General features: G+C 39.2%; 1 protein-coding gene across 6 annotated transcripts in view; it reads left to right on the top strand.

Annotated features, from left to right (window-relative positions):
• CNTN1 (contactin 1) overlaps positions 1–21,608 on the top strand; it is a 260,640-nt gene that overhangs the window by 227,018 nt on the left and 12,014 nt on the right. For all 6 annotated transcript variants that reach the window (XM_068933516.1, XM_068933522.1, XM_068933528.1 and 3 more), the window contains 4 exons: positions 1,513–1,616; positions 6,630–6,816; positions 12,118–12,230; positions 13,407–13,563. In XM_068933516.1, coding sequence (XP_068789617.1) covers positions 1,513–1,616; positions 6,630–6,816; positions 12,118–12,230; positions 13,407–13,563 — 561 coding nt within the window. The remainder of the gene's footprint in view (positions 1–1,512; positions 1,617–6,629; positions 6,817–12,117; positions 12,231–13,406; positions 13,564–21,608) is intronic.

Genomic DNA, 21,608 nt, shown 5'->3' on the forward strand with positions numbered 1-21,608 from the left:
TTAATATGAAACATTCTGGCAAATTCTGCGATTGATACAATGGGAAAGAGTCACTGATTTGGAAATGGATTAGATGATCAGATCTATTCCATCTGTACCTCAGTATCTTTGATTCAGCAAATGGTATTACTACCCTTAGACAATAGAACTTCTCAAAACTATTATTGAGATTTTAAAGCAATATAGTCATACAGTATTCCATGCATATATATATATGAATATATATAAATATACATATATATATATATATATATGAAGACAACATTTCCACGAAGTTCTATGTTTTTTAATATATCTGTGCATGACTAATTATATTGTGCATATCTTTATTTACTTTAGAGACTGGTGGATTTCTGTGTTCCCACCTGCTTTAAGCCAAGCTACATATCTGATGACTGCAGTAGCACTAACCATACCTGCCATTGCTAGTAATGAGTAATGATTGCTAGTAATGAGCGCACAGGGCCCTTGCTTGTCTAAATTCCTGTCACTGTGAAAACAGTTTTGCAATAATGTATCATTTTTAATTATACATTTGCATTATTAACAGTCATTGAAAGACAATTAGGAAAGGTAAGTTTGCATATAAAATTATTTTGTTACCTAGGATACTTTTAATAAGAGATATAGGTGATTCTTTCTTAACAGTGGCTGTTTTGATGCATAGTTGACTTGTTGCCCAGTTGGAAGATTAAGTATATGAAAGCTTTCCTCAGCTCAGGCTGCCATGCCTTTCTGTTGCAACTTGCTTCAAAAGATTCATAAAAGAGAACTGTTATCTAGCTTGAAAAATTGCATCTTCCATAGACATTGCTAAGTTAATGCCTTTTTAAATTCCTTATCTCACTTAAAATGGAAGCAACAGTGAAATTAACAGCTTCTTATAATTAAACTAGAACTTAACTATTCTGAGCCCTGAATGCAAGCCTGACACATGGTAATTGTCTGTATTCTGCATTGGCTGGTGTCCAAAACTAAGAACACGCAAAAAAGATGTATGCCTGCTAGAAGGGTGCTCTTAGAAATTGCGCATGAATGTTCAAGTTCATATGGCCAGCTCTATATCTAATATCTGATCTACTACAAATTTTATATAATTATGATTAAATGACATGCACATAAATATTTGTGTGTAGCTGACTTGAAAAACCTGATATATATGTTTTAATCTGTAGGATGCTGTCCAGTTTAGTAAAAGATCACTGGATGCTTCCTTCTATTTTTATCTGAGCCTGTTTTTAATATACACAGATTCTAGTGTGCAATCTGCTGAAACACGCAAATACATAGTCTGGGCCAAATAATGCAATCATTGTTTCATTTTTATACAGTCCTTTCCCATACAGATCATCACTGAATTTAAATTTTACTCATATAAAGCCAGACTAAAGCAGTTAACCTCATGATATCAAGAAAATAATGCAAAACATTGAGGTGAGAGAAGTCCATGCAAGTGAGTATAACAATATTACTGGATGAGGTTGAATGTTTAACATCTATTTCATCTTCCAGCTCCAACTGAAATACCTACAGATGTGAGCGTAAAAGTTTTATCATCTTCTGAAATGTCTGTTTCTTGGCACCATGTTTCAGAGCAATCTGTGGAAGGATATCAGGTGAGTTTAAAGGTGATGTTGGTAACATATCTTCTCATTCATTTAATTTCAGTAGTAAGTGCAAGGATAATTCCCACTCTAGCGTTCTATATCTTACAGTTCACTTCTCTTTAATTGTTGTTTGCTGTTGTGATTTCACATCCTGAGAAACAGATTATTTTTGGTGCTACATAATTCGTTGCTAAGACTTATTAAAAAATCTGTTTGCCCACTGTTCAACTGAAAAAAGGTGTCATTATTTCATAGAAGAATGTTGTCTGTTTATGTTCGGTAGTTGAATGCCTATCTCTGCCTTCTTAAAACACATTGAAATTAAGTTTTGGGTGTAATTAGCAACATAGACATTGTGATTAACTCGTGGCCCTTCTAAATTATTAGCAGTTATACTATAATTCACTCACAAAGCCCACACACAGCTGATGCTGAAAAACTTTGCAGCGTAGAGCCAGCTTATTTTGGCTGCACTCTAAAAAAAAGGATTTGGGTCTTAGTGTGTTAGGGACTTGTTTTGTGATTTATGTTGTCAGCTGCTTGATGGTAGCCTGTATGAGCTCCAAAATGAGCACATACAAATGTGAAGTAACCTCACAGAATGTACTTTTATGATTGAAATCAATGAATAAATGTTCTTCTAATTAGTGGCACTTGTTTCTGTATTTCCTGATCTCTGTTTCTGTCTCCATAAGATTTATGTAATACTTCTGGGATACTATATCATAGCACAGATACAGGTCATAGCAAAGACCTCAGTCAGAACTAAGGTAATGTACCATATAAAGCTCGATTCTACATAGTACACACATAGAGCTTCAAATTGTAAGTATAGGACGCTGGGGTTTGAAATTAAGACAATGACATCAAAGGTAACACTTTTTTAATTTACTAAAGCAGCCCACTGGATTGAAAACCATATAATAGATTTGTGATCGTAATTGAGATCAGCATGGAGTGCATAGATCAGTGAGTTCCAGCCAGCCAGCCATGTTGTACTTTATAGTTGGACAGTGTGCACAGAAACTGGGCTGGAAGCACACACTTTCTGAACAATCAGAACAGATGTGCAGCTGGCATGCTTTTGGGGACTTTGCAGGGGGTCAAAGAGAGCTGCAAGGGGTGCGAGGGCACTGGACTGGATGGGGTCACAGTAGCGATAGGACGTGGTAATAGGTGTGGAGGGTTGTAATAGGGAAGAGAGTGGTGGGTGTGTGAGGATGCTGAGAATGAGTGAGGAAAGAACATGCAGAGAGAATGTTTTTAGGCAACCCATTATTGGCCACTGTTTTATTTTACTTTATTTTACATCAAGCCATCTGAATTGCTGTGAGAGGAGATCAGGGTAAGAGGGGAGGGAAGAGGATTCAACAGGAAGGAATGGGGTCCAGGGGAAAGTCAACAGAGTCACAGTGGGAAAGAAGCGTGGAAGAACTTGGGACTGGAAAGAGAGAAGTATTGCTGTTCTGGAAAAAGGTGGGATACCCTGGGAATGGGTGGAGAGTTCTACTACACAGAATACAGAGGTGAGGGATTTGGCCTTAAGTTGATAGCTGGAGCCTAACTAACTGCTCATCCGCTCATTTGAAATGAGTATGCCCAACTACGTATTCCTATGAGAAGTACTACACTTCCACAAATCCAGTATAAATTGCATTTATTGAATGTTTACAGTGAGTAGCTGCATTAGAATCTGTAGTTTCTTTATTTTTAATTTTTCTAAAGTAATCTTCTTGTTATGATGACTGTGAAAAAATTAAGATCTGTCTATATCCAAAAGCAAACTGATAGACATGAATTAGCGCCCCATGGAGCTCAATAAGGTGTTGATTCCAAGACCCTTTTCTCTAGAAGAATTATCAGGTTCATTCTGGCAGAAGGGAAAGCAGCAAGGGGAAGCATGTGCTTCTACAGTGAAGGCAAAAAGAAAGTTTCATTCTCCTGGAGATCGGAAGTACTGTCTGCCAGCAGTCCTGAAGAAGCCATGGGACAGGAGAAATAGGGTTATTCTGGAAACTCAATGCCATAGATTACCTTTGTGAAGTGAGGGTTGTGGGGCAAGGCACATAGAGATGGTAAAACTGCATTACAAAATTCAGATGAATATGTTTGGAAGGATCTGTCTGTATAACCATCAAGCAATATTCCAATATTTATTTTTTAGTAACTGCCCAGCTATAACACAGTTTAGCGAAATCCCTCATTCTCCACAACACCTTCTCAGTTTCGTTTTAGTCTTTATTATTACCTGAAAAAGGCATAATTGGCCTTTTAAATGCTAGAGTTTAAGAGGTGGGAGTACTGTAAGCAAAGTACCTGAAGGTATTTTACCTGTGATACAAGGCTTTTCACACCAGGAGGAGTCAGATTTTCTTGACAGTAATGCATACTGTCAGGATGACTGCCCTCATGGTGATGAGTGTGAGCTGATACATTTTGCCATTACAGAGGAGTGGCCTCAGCTCACACTTAAGAGAGATAAAATATGAAATCTCTCTCCATCCATAGAGAGGATTTAAGATTTATGAGTTCTTGAAATGTCCTCTACAAAAGCCAGAGCTCTTCAGTACATGCAATACCAGAGAGACTATATTTCCTGCTGCGTCTATGTGATAAATATATTTTTATTTTATTGGACAAATTTATCATTATTAACCACTGTTGTCCCTTTTTTACTGAAATATGGATCAGCATATTCTCTTAATATAAAAGAAGTATCTGTTTTATGTCTCCCATATATAAAACTTTCATGAAGATGAGAGCTGTTACAGAATCACAGAATCACAGAGTGGTTGAGGTTGGAAGGGACCTCTGGAGATCATCTAGTCCAACCCCCCTGCTCAAGCAGGGTCCTCTAGAACATATTTCCCAGGATCGCGTCCAGACGGGTTATGAATATCTCCAGGGAAGGAGACTTTCATTACACTTATAGAAGCACCTTTTGGTGTTTTTCCATATACTAAAACTTGAAATAGAGGAAGGAACCATGAAGAACGGTGTTTCTTCCCTAATTTTAGCACAGGGGGCTGCACAAATTCATGGTGGCTAAGGTATTCCCTACTCACAGATTACTAAATGGCCGCATTGTTGGTTTTGGTTTATCTCCTACAGCAAGCTCTAGAGTTGGGATGAAGCACCCTCACAGTGTCCCCTGGGGATTTATGATCTATGGGTGTCCCTTACAAGGTAAATGAAGTCAAACCTTACAAAGCAAGATTTTTCCTAGAGCTTAAAATTACCAACAAAACCAGCCTTTTCCTAAGAACGCTTTAAAAGGTTCTCATGTAGCATACTCTAAAATCATTATGAAGAAAGGCAGAAGCAGAGAAGAAATGCCGAGAGTAAAAATACTCAAAACCAAAACATAACGAGTGTGGCTTTCCACTCTTTTAACTTAGTGCAATCATTTAGCCATCTGCAAATAGGCTATAAAACATAAAAAAACAGAGACTGGCAATGTTTTACTCTTCTTTGCATCTCACAAGGCTGTGGAGAATCAGACCATATATGTGTGTCAAACCCTATGGAATGTGATCACTACAGAGTAATGAGTTAGTTAACCAGGGCGATTAGCAATTGTCTCTGAAATCTAAATCTAACTATTTATGTCAGTAGCTTGTATACTTCTTTAGGTGTTCCTGGATCAACAGCAATTGTGAAACTCAGATTTACTTTCATTATCTATTTAAATATGAATTTAAGAAGCTAGCCTCCAGAACCAGCTTTTGAAACTATGGTCAAAACTAAAGACATGAAGATTCATTGTGGCCTATTCTTTGGCTTAATCTTTGTGATAATCTGTCAGGATTATTTTCAGTGAATATACTTGAGGCAATGCATAGCTTTTTTAATAGATAGTGTTTAGTTTTAAAAGTAGTATAATATTCCATTCTTTTTCTTTAACCTGCCATTTTAAGCTTTGTGACCTAGCTGACGTTCCCTCATATACTGATAAGAACAGATTTTTTTTTTAATGCCCTTATAGTTTTGTAAAAATATTTTTTTACGCAAAGGAAAAGAACTAACAAGTTAGTTCAGAAGTATGTGATAATCCTTTGAAGTCTAAGGGCCAGTTCTAAGGGCCAGTTCAGCAGAAGAGCTACTAAGGTCACAAAGAATCACAGAATCACAGAATCGTTTAGGTTGGAAGGGACCTCTGGAGATCATCTAGTCCAACCTCCCTGCTCAAGCAGGGTCACCTAAGAAACAGGTAAGTAATAGATATCAGTTTAGGTCTTATTTTTTAAGCCATGCTACTTTAGTGATCATTTATTAAATTTTTTTAATCATAGAAAGAAGCAGTTTGCATTCAGTAAAATCTGTAGTAGCTATGCTTTTTGAAGAAAAAATAAAATTCTCACAGAGTTTTTGTGTACAGTTGACTTTGCTTTTTAAGATTTTACAAGCTTACACTGATACTTTTCCTGTAGTTTAAGCTTTACAAGGTCTTCTTATCTGCTTTGACAAATATTGCACTGTAAAATCTGATCGAATGTAGCCAGAGGACTTTAGGAAATGGTTAGGGATGCATATCTGCAGACATGCACATACAGATAACAATTGAATACTTCTCATTTCTTTAGACAGAAGTACAAAAGAGTGGAATTCATGAGAGGTATTACACAAAATATCAGGAAATCAACAGCAGAGTTTAGTCTAAATTGTAGGAAAACAATATTAAAAGTTCACAGTAAAATGCTCAGGAATAAAACAGAAAGAAGAAAATAGTCTTGTTCTCTGAAAACATTATCCTACTCCCAGACTGGCTTAGCTGAGAGAAAGTTAAGCTACTAGGAGAAAAGATTCCTTAAGAAAATCTGAATTATTTTCTGTTTCTTTATGTCTTTATATACCTTGGCTGGAATCATAGTCTGAAGATCCATGCTATTGCAGTTAAACTTATTTCAGTTCACACATTACCCAGAGTATGTAGTGTAGACATACCCACTGTACGTTAGTTCTGATAAACTTTCTTTGTAACTAAATATGCTAAATTCAGTCATTCAATTTGATTGCTTACAGATTCGCTACTGGGCTGCTCATGATAAAGAAGCTGCTGCACAGCGGGTACAAGTGAGCAATCAAGAATATTCAACCAAACTGGAAAACTTGAAGCCTAATACACGGTATCATGTGGATGTGTCTGCCTTCAACAGTGCAGGCTATGGACCTCCCAGTAGAACTATTGATATTATCACTAGAAAAGCACGTAAGTAAATGGAGCAATAGGTTATTTATAATGTTCTGTACTTCATAATTGTGTGTTGCATCATGCCTATCATATCTTCAGACTTGGCTTCTCGTTCGTATACCCAAAGTTTTCCCTTTACATAATATCGGTTCTTGCTATATAAAGTTCTGCCAAGGCTCTTCTTCCTCACTTCTGCTGCTGTATACAATGTGGATATCTGGCATGAGGCAGTAAGGAGATACAGATTATAGGATGATAGAATAATTTAGGTTGGAATGAGTCTCAGGAGATGTCTAGTCCAACCTGCTGCTCAAAGGAGGATCAGATCGGTTGGTCAGGGCTTTATCCCATAGGGTGTTGAAAACCTCAAAGGAAGGAGACTGCACAACCTTCCTGGCCAACCTGTTTCACTGCCTGACTGTCCTCATGGGGAAAAAAGTTTTCCTTGCATCTTGTCTGAGTCTCTTTTATTGCAATGTATTCCTGTTGTCTCTCATCCTGCTGTCATGCACCACTGTGGAGAGCCTGGCTCTGTCTTCTTGATAACCTCCCGTGTAGGTATGGACAGGCTGCTGCTCTTAGGTCCCCCCTGAAACCGATTCTCCTCCATGCTGAGCAAACCTCAGCCTCTACTCATAGTGGAAGTGCTCCAGCCCCCAGCCCGCTTGGTAGCTTGCTACTGAACTCACTCAAGTTTTTCAGTGTCTTTCTTGTATTGAGGGAACCAAAACTGGACACAGCATTCCAGAAGTGGTCTAAAGAGTACAGAGAAATGGAGGATAATCTTTCCTCAGTCTACTGGCTGCGCTCCTGTTCATGCACCCCAGGATGCTCTTGGCCTTCCTTACTGCCAGGACATACTGCTGGCCCATGCTCAGCTCTCTACCCACCAAGATCGCAAAGGCGATCTTTTCAGCAGAGTTTCTCCCTAGCCAGCCTATCACCAGCCTGTGCTGCTGCAGGGGGGTCTTGCCTCCCTGTTGCAGGACTTTGCATTTGTCCTCATTGAATTTCAGAAAGTCCCTGTTGGCCCATTCCTGCAGCCTGTTTAGGTATCTCTGAATGGCAGCTCTGTCCTCAAGTGTATCGACTAGTGCCCCAGTTTGATATCACCTGCAAACTTGATGAGCATGCAGACTGTGACCTCCTCATTAACATAAAGACGATAAACAGGCAGCTCCCAGGATAGACCTCTGCAGTACTCCATTTGTTACTGACCCCCAGGTAGAATAAGGTAGAATATAACCCACTAGCCATGACCTTTTTAGCCTGATCATTTAACCATTTTTTATCTGTCTAGTTTTCCACCCATCCAGGTCACTTTTCTTCTCCTTGAACACCTGAGACCTTATCAGTTAAGACTGAGACAAAGAAGTCATTGATTATATTAGCATTATATGTTTCTGCTGTTCAGAAGTGTCAGCTTTTTAGTACTGGTGTAGCAGAAGAAGCTCTTCTTGTTGCCCTTAACTTCCCTTTGCAAGTCTCAACTCCAGTTGAGCTTTGGCTTTCCTGACACCATCCCTACATGCCCAGGCAGTGTTTTTAAATTACTCCTTTGGAACCTCTCCCTGCTTCTATCTCCTGTATGCTGACTTTTTGCATCAGAGATCCATCTTGAGAACCCTCCTTAGCCAAGCCAGTCTTCTGATATGTCTACTTCTCTTTCTAAGTATTGAGATGGACTATTCTTGCCCTTGTCCTTAAAGACCTGGAAGCTTTTCTGATCTTTTCTGGACAGTGAGGTGGATTGAGAACTGGCTGGATGGCAGAGCTCACAGGGTTGTGGTCAGTGGCACAGAGTCTAGTTGGAGGCCTGTAGCTAGTGGTGTCCCCCAGGGGTCAGTCCTGGGTCCAGTCTTGTTCAATGTATTCATCCATGACCTGGAGGAAGGGACAGAGTGCACCCTCAGCAAGTTTGCTGATGATACTAAACTGGGGGGAGTGTCTGACACACCAGAAGACTGTGCTGCCATTCCGAGGGACCTGGACAGGCTGGAGAGCTGGGCGGAGAGGAACCTCCTGAAGTTCTACGAAGGCAAGTGCAGGGTCCTGCACCTAGGCAGGAATAATCCCATGCCCCAGTACAGGCTGGGGGTTGACCTGCTGGAAAGTAGCTCTGCCGAGAAGGACCTGGGAGTGCTGGTGGACAACAAGTTAAGCACGAGCCAGCAGTGTGCCCTGGTGGCCAAGAAGGCCAATGGGATCCTCGAGTGCATTAGGCAGAGTGTTACCAGCAGGTGGAGGGAGGTGATCCTGCCCCTCTACTCAGTCCTGGGGAGGCCTCACCTGGAGTACTGTGTCCAGTTCTGGGCTCCCCAGTCCAAGAGAGACATGGCACTCCTGGAGGGAGTCCAGCGGAGGGCTACCAAGATGATTAGAGGGCTGGAGCACCTCTCCTGTGAAGAAAGGCTGAGAGAGCTGGGCCTGTTCAGCCTGGAGAAGAGAAGATTGAGAGGGGATCTCATCAACGTGTACAAGTATCTGAAGGGGGAGTGTCAAGAGGATGAGGCCAGTCTCTTCTCCGTGGTGCCCAGCAACAGGACAAGAGGCAACGGGCAGAAACTTGACCACAGGAAGTTCCATCTGAACCTGAGAAAAAACTTCTTCACTGTGAGGGTGACAGAGCATTGAAACAGGTTGCCCCGAGAGGTAGTGGAGTCTCCTTCTCTGGAGATATTCAAAAGCCGTCTGGACGCGATGCTGGGAAATATCCTGTAGAGGACCCTGCTTGAGCAGGGAGGTTGGACCGGATGATCTCCAGAGTTCCCTTCCAGCTTCAACCATTCTGTGATTCTGTGATTCTGTAATCTCCTTTACCCTTCAAAGTTGCCCCTGAGGGAATCCTACCTACCAGTTCCCTGAATAAGCAGAACTCTGCTCGTCTTAAGTCGAGGATCTGTGCTTTGCTATTTTTCTTCATCACTCCCTTCAGGATCGTGAAGGCCATTATTTCATGCTTGCTACTACCAAGGTTGCCATTGATTATCACATACGCAAACAGTTTCTCCATATTAATGACTAAAAGATCCAGCTGTGTGTCACCCCTGGTTGGCCCATCCAGTACCTTTCTCAAGAAGTTATCCCTGACACCCTCCTGAAATCTTCTTGATTGCTTGCGTCCCACCACGTTGCCCTATCAGGATTCCCAGGGAAATTAAAGTCCGCCATGAAAACCAAGTCTGCAAGCCAAAGAGTTCCCTGTACTGTTCAAAGGCTTTATGCACTTCCTCACCCTTCCTGCCCCTGGTAGTCTGTGACACACTCCCACCACAGTGCCACCTTCACTGGCCTCTCCTCTGATCCTGACTCACAAGCTCTCACCCAGCTTTGTGTCTGTCCCATAGAGAAGCTCCATACATACAAGTTTATCCTTCACATAAAGGGCCACCCACCCTCTCTTATTCCCTGCCTGTCTTTCCTGAAGAGCCGGTATCTATCCGTCACAGCACTCCAGCTGTGCCAGTGATTCCACTATGTCTCAGCTTTTGCAATGATGACCAGCCTGTTGGCAAAGATGCTTTTCCCCCAGTTTTCAGGTGAATCCTGTCTCTCCCTACCAGCCCTCGATCCTCAAAGAGGCCACCATAGTTGTACAAGCCAAATCCCTGTCATCGACACCAGCTGCACAACCAGATATTAATTCACAGGATCCATCCACTTCCCCTCAAGCTCTTCCGACTCACTGGCAAGATGGAGGAGAAAAATACCTGGGTCCCCATGCCCTTGACCATCACTCCCAGAGCCATGTAGTCATGCTTGACTCACTTGAGGTCTCCCCTGGCAGTATCATTGGTGCCCACATGGATATCCAAGCAGCAGGGAGTAATAGGATGAAAGCTGGACACTGAAAGCAGTGTCTTCACAACATCTTGGATTCAAGCCCCTGGCAAGCAGCAGACCTCCCGAGACAGCAAGGGGAGGTCACACTTCATCTCACACTGGAGAGAGTCTCCCACTGCTGTCATTTGTCACTTCCTCTTGGCACTGATGTGTTTGGTCAGCTCTGATGCTTCATCAGACAGAGTTCTCGGACCATAGTCAGCTACCATGGCACTGAACCTATACTGCAGTTACAGATCTGCAAGTGAGGAAGGATCCTCCCTCCTGTTGCCAGAATTCATAAGCCTCCAGCCTTCCCCATTGTAGGAGTCTCCATTTGCCACTCCAACTGCATGGGTCATAGTCTGAAAGGAATGCAGCCTGAGATCTTGAATCTTCATAATTAGAAGCAAAAATGTTGTTCACATGACTTATGCTTTAATACATTTGGTTTCCTATCATGAGACTGATGGGACATAGTTATCAGAATATGCTGAGCACCAATGAAGTCTGGAAAATCTGTTCCCATTACAGTATATCAACCATGAAGTCCAGAAAATTGGAAATTTTGTTGCCTTTCTTAACTATGCTTTCTTTGGGCTACATTCTGATTGCTTATCTTGTCACCTAACATTGATTTTGGCACATGCCGTGACATCTGTGATGAAAAAATCAGACGAGCTACTACTTAGGCAGCTATACCCTGGTTTCTGTTTCTTCAGTATAAGAAGTAAGGCTTGTACTCTGACTGTTAAAAAATGTCCAGCTGCCTATTTCGTTAACAGTGGAGGGAGCCAGATCAGGCAGCCCTGTAAAGTGGGTGATCTGAATCATGGTCTTGAATTTGCATGCCATAGAGGTTTCTGAATATAGCTCCTGATTTAATAATGATACTTAGCAGTAGTATATTCTGAACACAGAAAAGAAACACCTATTGTTTATTTAGAGCACACTTATATGTGCTAAAAATATGTACAATTAATTTGAGACTTTGTCAGTAAATACTGCATTGTGCAACTTGGAGCTGCAGGGTTCATTTGTGTTGAAAGAAGCTCCATTTTATAAGCTTACTGTGTGAACTATAATTAACGCTTTCTGCAGTAAGATACTCTGATGGTTAAATATGGGTTAAATGTTGTAGACATGCCTTTAAGTGGTTAATTAAATATTTAATCTCAGTGAATAAATATGACTTAAGCCACATTTCTGGGAGTTCTGGCTGTAGCTGCATGCCAGCAAACACACATGGACAGCAACACAGACAGGGTAGTGCTGGCCGTTTCCATTTTGGCAACGCAGAAAAGTAAACCCACAAAGCAGCCACCACACAAGCCATACAAAATTGCCTGTTTGCAGATGTAGAAATTCATTCCAGGAAGGAGGCTATCCCATATTCATATAAAAATCAACCATCATCTCCCCTTTTACATGTCTTAATGCCATTGAATGTTTATGAAATCTCATTTATGTGCACATTATATGTGTCTTGCTTTTCAGCTCCAAGCCAACGTCCAAGAATTATCAGTTCTGTAAGATCTGGTTCAAGATACATCATCACCTGGGATCACGTGAAGGCAATGTCAAATGAGTCTGCAGTTGAAGGCTACAAAGTATGACCTATGAAAACGTTTTTTGTCTTTATATATCCTACATGAGATAGATTTTGTAGCCAATGTTGAATTTTGATACCTAAGCAAGCTTAAACATGGTTGCATGCTAACAATGGGGGGGGGGGTATCATGCTCAGAGATCACAAACATCCGATAGGCTTAAGGTAAAGACAACTGGCTTTGTCAAAATGATGAGAAAACACTGGGGCATAGAAATTCATTTGGCTGGCAAGCCATATTGTGAGAAATTTTAGATATGTGACTGCAGCAACCTGATTTCTCATATGATGACATTAACTGTATATTGGCTAGAAAGAATCTGTTTCGAAAAATGATACAATTTAAACGTTTTTCCTTATACTACTATGCATTGTTCCAGCTTTCGTTTTCTGTCTTGAAGTTCCTCGAACAGTTGTTAAAACACTAGTTCTTTACAGTTCAGGAAGGTAGAGGAAGAAAAGGAACACGTCATCTTGTTACATGCAATTACTGTATAGCTAAAGCAACTGTATATGATAACTCTAAGCCATATAGAAATATGTACTACTGGCATACAGAAAGCTTCAAAAGTTAATTCCTGTTTAATTTTTCTGCTTGCCTGGCAGTAAGAAAATTGGTATCTTGTTCTACATGCACAAATTCTGTTTGATGAGCTGAATTGCGTCCTGGGGAGTCACAGCAAATGCTTCCCAGGCATGATTCCAGAAAAAGCGGAAATCTTTTCTAAAGGTTCCGAAGACATGTACTGTCATATTTGCAATTGTTTAATGGCACTGAAAATTAGTAATGATATTGATAGTTACTTCATTTATAAAAATGATATTAAATTATTTATATCCGAGAACACCGCTGAGAGGTGAGGTTTTTATTTGATGCTGTTTGTCACTCTGAATTATATCTTCCATCGTTTAAGTACTTAGCATGAATCCAAGGGCTGCAGTTATTTTTCAAAAGGTGGTGTCATTTTATAACAGAGGAAATGATGAAGAAACATCCTATATAGATTCACCTTATGTAAAAATTAAGAAAATAATACTTGCTAGTAAGTTTTGATTTATATAAGATGTACATATAAATAAAAACCTAATACTTTTTAATCCACACAGTGTACTTATATAACTGTGTTTTCAAGGAAGTGTAATTTTTCAATAACTATATTTACTGTCTCTTTCCTAGGTGCTGTATAGACCAGATGGGCAACATGAAGGCAAGTTGTTTTCAACTGGAAAGCACACAATAGAGGTCCCAGTCCCCAGTGATGGTGAATATGTTGTTGAGGTCCGAGCACACAGTGAAGGAGGAGATGGAGAAGTAGCTCAAATAAAAATTTCAGGTGAGCCAATAACTTCTTTTCCTCTTTCCGCCCTCCTTGAAAATCTTGGACTAAATATTTTCCTCTTCTGCACTGTCTGGAATGAGCATACCATTGCTATCCAGAAGTGGAGAACTAGCTCTCGACATGTGAATAAACAATAAAGACTTGGATAGCGCTTTTGCCATGTTATGGTTCAAACATTTGCATTGTATTTTTGTCTTTTTTCTTTTTAAAAAAAATTAACTTTGAAAATAGTAAGGATTGGCCATCAACGATATTCTTTGTTATACAGGCAACAATTACTGTCTCTTTTTAAAAAGCAATGCCTTTGCTATATTGTATTATCTGTGTGCTGTGAGGGAAGCTGTCCATTCCAAAAGGAGCAGAGCTCTGATCAGCTGTTTTTCATTAGTATATACAATTTATGTAACCATAGAGTGTGAACTCATGAGTATCACCATTTTTGTTTGGGTAAAGCATCTATTCCGGTCTTGGTCAAATGGTAGAGAATCCACCGTTTGCCTCCTGCTTTGTTGTAGTGATTAATCACCTTCTCTGTTGAGAAGTTTTTTGTCTAAGTTTTTATTTACATTTATCTGGTTTCAGGGTCTGGCCATTGTTTTCTTTTATAACTTTTCTCTGGATTAAAGAGTCTTTTAGTGCCTGATATTTTCTCTCCATTAAGATATGTATATATATCAATCACGTGACTTAGCAAATGCTAAACAGCCTGAGCTCCTTGAATCTGTCAGTGACAGCATTTTCTTCAGTTCTTAAATAATTTCCACAGCTCTTTTCAACACATCTCCAACTTCTGAGAATTCCTTCAGGGATGCAAACACTAAAACTATATGCAGCATTTCTACCCTTCCCCTCCGCTGTCTGCAGAGATAATCTCTCCTCCCTGCAGTTAACTATTCCCTGCGCTTTTCATGAAAGGCTTGTATTAGCCCTTTATTCCACTGCAGTGTGCTACAAAAGTGGTGTTGCTTTTGTCTGTCCCACACCAACCCTAAATCCTTCCTGGAGTGCTTCCTTTCAGAGTACAATCTTCCACTCTGCTCTGTTCGGCATAACTCTTTTTTTAATGTGTGATTTTGCCTTTGGCTATGATAAAACAAAGTTCATTTGAATGAGTCTAAGTTCCCAAGCTACCTGGATTTCTGTATGAATGTATTCTTTTCAGCCATCCTTACTACTTTGTCATTTTGGTTCATGTGCACGTTTTCTCAGTTGCTTACTTCTAAGTCACTGATGAAAATGATTCAGTAGTGTTGTGTCTAATAGCATTACCTGTAGAATTGCACTATAAATTTGATGATCATTATTCTATAACTGTGTTTTGAAATGTGAAAAATGAAATGTGCCAGTGATTGATTGCATTTTTAATCTGTTTAGCATATGCTCTTTGAATCTGTGTACCATTTTTTATGAGGATATCTTGGGGTACTAAGTCAAGCACTTTACAAAAGCTGTAATACATTGCATTGTATAATTATACTCTGGAGGAATCACTTTTAACATATTTTATGACTTGCAAAATAGTTGAAGCAACTCTTGTCTTAGGTCATCTTTGTGTCAGTCATATATCATCATCTATCATTGGTGAGGTGCAAAGACCCTGTAGGTAGCAGCCCTTGGGTAGACCACTTCTCAAAATGGAAGCAGAACTCAACATCAGCATAATGTTGAGACCAAGCCAATAAGGCTTGCCTGTAAGGCCTGCCCCTAGCTGATCTGTGCAGAGCTACCTTCTCTGCGCTGCACTGAGGACTTAATACCGACTCGGTCAGTGCTAATTTGTTGATTTTTGTATTGCTGCACTCTGCAGACAAGTTTTCAGCCGTAACTTCTACCCTATTCTGCAGATAGGGGGGCAGCATGGACTGCAGATAGGGGGGCAGCATGGCCTGTTGTGGGCTTAGATAAAGACAGCATGGCCTGGAGTCGGTTTAAGGAGAGGAGACTGAAAAGGAAACAAAAGACGGGGCAATCTCTTTGGAACACACACTATGTAGACTGCTGGCCAAGCATTTCAGGCTATTGCTAGGCTCAAACCATCTTTTCCAAAGAGCAGGATGAAGTGCAGTTTTACACCTACACATGGCAAATTGCGCCTGCTCATTTTTATTCTCCAAGAAATTTTCCAGTGGTATGAGAGGGTTTAGAGTAATTGCCCAAAAAGAGTGGTTGAGAGTTATGTGAGAAGCTTTAAGCAATGACGATTTGTCTTGGAAACTTGCAAAGAAGGGAAGACCTAGTTTCCCAGAGAAGGTGTGTTCTGGTTGTCAGCTGGCCAGAATGGGACTTCTGTGTACAGAGAGATGTAAGCAATAGGTAGGGGAAAGCACACAGCATCTTATGAAAATTAGAGAGGACTATTAGAGAGTCCTCTAAAAATCAAAATTAGAGAGGACATTCATGCATTCCATGTATGAATGAATGACGAGTATCTAGGACAGAGATTCAAAATAGCTTGCATGCTGACCAGGAACTGCTAAATCCTCAGCCAGCTGGAAGGATGCACTGAAGAGAGAGGAGTGTCTAGAAATTGCATGTGTCTTGCAGATTGGTATTTTCCTGCTATTGACGGGAGTATCTATGGGTTGAATTCAAATCCAAGGTAATATATGTGATGTGCCTGTGAGTTAGGTGTATGATCTTCCATTATAATCAGTTGTGATCTAGGGTGCAATTCAGATGCTAAAGCATCTGCTGCTATGCTGTGCTAGGCTACAGTGTTGTCAGCATGCCATAGATGTGCTCTCAGTACTTCTACGCACTTGCTGAATTAGGTCTTTCAGTGGTACGGGCACAAGAATTTCTAGTTCAGGAGCCCTAGCTGGCCGTGATGTCTGCAACTTCAATATTGAAAATGCAACACATTTTAAGTATCATAGCTTATATTTGAAAGTCAAATATAAAAGAAACTAGAAACGTGTATTATTTCTAGTTCCATCGTTTGTCTAAGGCATACCATTTCTTTTATATTTTTCTCCTTCTCCTTGTTCTCCCAGAAAGCCCAGGCATAGGCTGAAGAGGGAGGTAAACATTCAGAAGCAACTTTGCTCTCATGTAACCAGTTAGATTCCTGCTGGACGCAGTTTTAGTTAAGTACGAAATAAACAAAGTTTACCAAACACAGCCATCACACATACTTTTCTTTTTAGTGTGTATCCTGAAATGTAAGTGCTTATCATAAAATCATTCACTGCGTATATGCTGAGCTGCATTTCAGCATATTGGTATAATCAGTGTAAAATATAGTCATAAACTGTTGCCTTTTATTTACCAGTGCCTGTTGTATAGTTAGGGGGTTGGGGTTACTTTTTAAGCCCATTATAATAAATTCATGAGCTACACAATTTAAAATTCAGTCCTGAGAGACCACAAGCAGTTGAAGGTTGGAACTACTTGTTTAACCAATGGAGTCAGTTTCAATGGCTAATAGTAGGCTTATCTGTTTTCTTTTAAATATATTAAAAGCTCAGAATTCTCTCTTGCATGCTTTCCTGATTGCATGCTTTGTCATAATGCTAATATTAATGTAATGGAAGCAATCTTGCAGTCAATGCAAACTACAAACATATGTTGCTTAGTTCCTTTCTCACTTCACTTGAGTAACTGCACTGGCCTCAGTGGAATTAATTTATGCCAGAGTAAGGAAACAGAGGATCTAGCTCTCAAATTCTAAAATTTCATCCATTAGGGAGGAGGAGAAAGTCTTATTTGGGAAAGTATTGTGAAAAAATGAAGATTTCATGAACCTTCAATATGAAATCATGTTAAAGTCTCACTTTAAATAATGGTAAGGACAAAGAAAAATTCATACACTGTGTATGCTTATAGCAAGAAAACAAAATTACAGCTTCTCTGCGTACACTGCTTACATGTATATGTATTTCATTTGACAAAAGCCTATTTTAGAATCCTGTAAAAATACTGACTTTGAAGTATATAGCTTTTTCAGAGCAAAATGCATATGTTTTTGCCCTTTGGTAGCTAACATCCCAACGTTTTAATTATTTTATCTTTTCATTTATTTATATTGTTATTATTTTAAAAGGGACGTTAACATTTATTGCACATTTTAGCATCGAATAAATCAGGTGATCATTCACTTTCAGGGTGGTATAGTCAAAATCTTTTGTTCGTAATTCCAAAATGTCCATCTCTTGCAAAGATGGTTGTGATATTAAGAAGAGTAAGAGGAGCAAGCTGGTAGAATCATAAAGAACGACTATGAAAATAGATATCTAACTGGCTGTGTATGGTATGAAGCCCATATCATAATACTGAACTTGGAGCTTATTACGCAATTGTGACAAAAATGTAGAAAAAATGTTCTACTAAACTAAACATATCCTTCCAAAAGGGCTGAGCTGTTTAAGAACTATAATTTTAACAATGCATTTGGCTGTTGTCCCATGGCTTGAAAATGAAGTAGGAGATACTCAGAATAACCTCTAACCTGGGTACACAAATTTGCCTAAAACAACATTTCCAGTTCTCCAGTATTTCTTGTGTTTTCCCTTCATTATGACATTTGATTTCATCACAGTTCAATTTATTGGTGCTGTTTATTTCCAGACTTTACTTTGACAGCTAAGGTTTGACATAATTTTCCTTAATTTCCTTTTCTTTTTCTTATATTCACATTCAGTAGCAGGAAGGACTGTGGAAATGTTTCGTTATCTAGTTGTGCCGTATTATCCTATGATATTCTTGATGCTATTTATTTTGTTGTTTATGTTTATTTATATAGAAGAGCCTGAGTGAAAAAGTGAATGTAACACAATTTCATTGTTAGCCATAATGCTCATAACTAACCTGTGTTAGCAGGTTTCTAGGTGTACAGCTACTAGCTGCACGGCTAGAAATTAGCCAAGTGTGTATGTGTACATGCATTTATAACAGAGATGTAAGAGAACAATATCATACAAAACAAGAGCAGTATAGGTTATGCATTGTAACAGTAATACTAACAGGGCAGGAATCCTTAGTTCCCATACACTGGAAAGCAGAAAAATGACCACTGCCTTGTGAAACACCTTGTACCTTCTTCCTGTGCCTGGCTTTTCATGTTCAGTCTGAGTTGCTACATACCTGTCTGTGCAAGCTTGGGAATTGCCAGCAAAATCCCCACTGAGGGCTATAGCATGAATGCATGAGAACTCTGTAATACCTTTAAAGATTAGCAAAAGAGAAATCTGTGGCAACTTCTTATGTCTTATTACATGTTTTGACTTGCTACATGTTGGAGATTTTGCTGGCTATCCCCAAGCTTGCGGGAATGTTACAGGAAGATGTGACTATCACAGAAAAGAAAATATTCTTTGAATTGATGTTAGACCACAGACAGTGTATAGAAGAACTAAAAAGCATAGAGAAAGTTAGCAAGTGTCTTAGCAGGATGAGGAGAGCTAGAGAGGCAAGGAGTCTTCAGCTAGATTAAGGATGGCTTAAGTAAGGTAATCGTGAATGATAAGGAAGAGATGAGTGGGAAAAGATTATTCACTTTTCTTCACAGTATGAGAATGAAGGTACTCAATGACATTAGCAGCAGCAGATTGAAAACAATCAAAGAAATACTTTTTAAATGGCACTAAATTAAATTATGGAACTTCCTGTGGCAGGATGTTGTGCGGGCTACAGTTATAAATGGAGATTTGGTCTATCAATTTTTATTTGAAACAATGTCTTGCATTCAGCCTTTGACTCAGCAGCTGCTGATTGACAGGAATAGGAAAGTATATAAGGGGAAAGTCATATTCTGCGTGCCATGAATTTAATTTTCCTTTCCACTGTTATTGACTACTGTTAGAGTCAGTGTCCTGATACAGATAGGCCTTTGATCTGAACTCACTAAAGCTGGATCCTATATTCTCAACTTTAGGAAAATGTACTACAAAATGCTTGAATAATATTTAGCTGATGAGTGAAGGATTGGTTCTTCTTGTGAAATACTAATGTATTTTCTTTATTGTTTTCAGCAGTTTGGATGTTATCCACCAAACAATAACTGACTTTTAAAACACATAAGATGAAGAAGAAAAATAAATTAAGTTTCAATGTGCAGTTAAAAATTCTTTTATTAAAAATTCCAGGAAGCTTTTGATTGCCACTGTTTCAATAGGGCCATCCATGAACTAATGGTCTGGCATTCAAATCAGATGTAGCTGGTTTATTCTTCTTCATTAGTCTATCCAGTTATTGAGATTAATAATAACTAAATATTAAAAAAATTGCTTTTCTTTTTTATTAGACCATCACAAGGACACTATACTCCTCTGTTTTATGAAACAAAATGCCAGGTATTTTATATTCATGTAACCGTATCATCAGAAGAAGGTGGAAAAGATCTGAAAGGCCATTATTTACGTTACCTCTCTTTTGCCTAAATATAGCAACGTAGCAAAAAGAATATCGCAGGAAAACATCATATGGCTTGTAGAGTGAATGCGAAGATTAATATTTTGCTTTACTATTGTAATTTCTTTAATGTATAATGATTTAATTTATTACAAATTCTGCTTTCACCTCTTGGTAAGGCATTTAAATATTGAATTATATTTTTACAGTATTTTTAATTGCTTTGAGAAATCAAAGCTAGCCAACTAGTGTTTAGAGTGATTTAAAGTAATCTTTGGAAGACTCGTCTCATTAATTTTTTCCTCTTAATAAGCTAGACAGGATTGCAGACGTGATCACAAGGGTGAAGGAATGGAAAAGGGAATACTTGCTAGTCATGGCAATTCTTATGTGTTTTAATTTTCAGTACCAAGTAGTGCAACTTCATTATTCAAATTCTTCATACCTCTCAATTTTGCACGCCTAACCTAGCCAGACTACTTTCCTTCTCAGTCAATGAGGAGAGTGATTCAGAAGTCCCAGGTTAGATTTCTGCTGTAAAGCCTCTTCAGATGAAGCCTCCTTCTCTTAACAGAACAAAATCCAGTGATTTTCTGACAAAAGGCAGTAATGATCCTTTTTTCTAGTGACTTCGGGGGCAAAGTCCAAATGCCTTCAGGAGCTCTCTTTGGTGCACAGCAGGGTGCACAGCTGTTTGTTTAGTAATAAGGAAGTATCACAAAGTCTAGTCCCTTTAATAAATGCTAAAGTTTTTTAGTTTGATGAAGAGGGGCAATCTAACAGAAGCACATAATGGCCTAAAGGACAGAAAGGTAAGGGAACCAAACTCTTGGTAACGGCAGATAACTTAATAGGGAGCAGTGGCTACAAATTGCAACTGGGGAGGTTAAGGCTGGACATTAGGAAAAACTTCACCAAGAAGGTAGCGCAGCGCTACAACAGGTTGCCAAGAAAGGCTGTGCAGTTTCGATCTTTGGAGGTTTTTGAGACTCAGCTAGATGAAGTTGTGGCTGATGCGGTCTAGTGTTGGCACTAGTCCTGGTACAAGTGGGAGGTCAGACCAGATGACCCCCAGAGGTAGCTTCCAACCAAGCATTTTGTGTTCCTATGAACTGTGAAACTTCTGAACTTTAGATTTAGTGATGGAACATTAAATGGTAAATGTTTAATTAAAACCATAGTATATACTGTGATTATTTGGCGGCTTTGTATTAATGCGTAAATAGAGCATATATTTGCTAAGTTAAATTTATGACATAAGACATATTTGCAAAATACTAAGCATCAGTGATAACATGGGAAATACTTGTGTGTATTCTTACCTTCCTTCCATGAATGTATTAAACAGTACATCTTATTCCATCCTAAAATGCTCCAGGCCCTTTTCAGAATACTTAAAGGACTTTAAAAGATAAACGCATTTACCGCTCAGGTGTCTGATACCCTGAAAACATTCTCACTTTTTAATATTAATACCTATGTATTTTACTTTAACTGTCCACCATCTTCTAAAGCTTGTTATTATATTCTATGCCTATTGAACACAATTATATTAAGCCAGTGGTGAATGGAGGGAAGAATATTAATTCTGTTTAAGTATAAAATGTCAGAAGGATCTTTCATCTAAGTTGATGTGAATGTTTGAGATTGTCAAGTTTGGTGTTTGTGGCTTTTAACTATAGAGGGGCTGA

This window comes from Struthio camelus, chromosome 1 (genome assembly GCF_040807025.1).
Source record: "Struthio camelus isolate bStrCam1 chromosome 1, bStrCam1.hap1, whole genome shotgun sequence".
Taxonomy (NCBI): domain Eukaryota; kingdom Metazoa; phylum Chordata; class Aves; order Struthioniformes; family Struthionidae; genus Struthio; species Struthio camelus.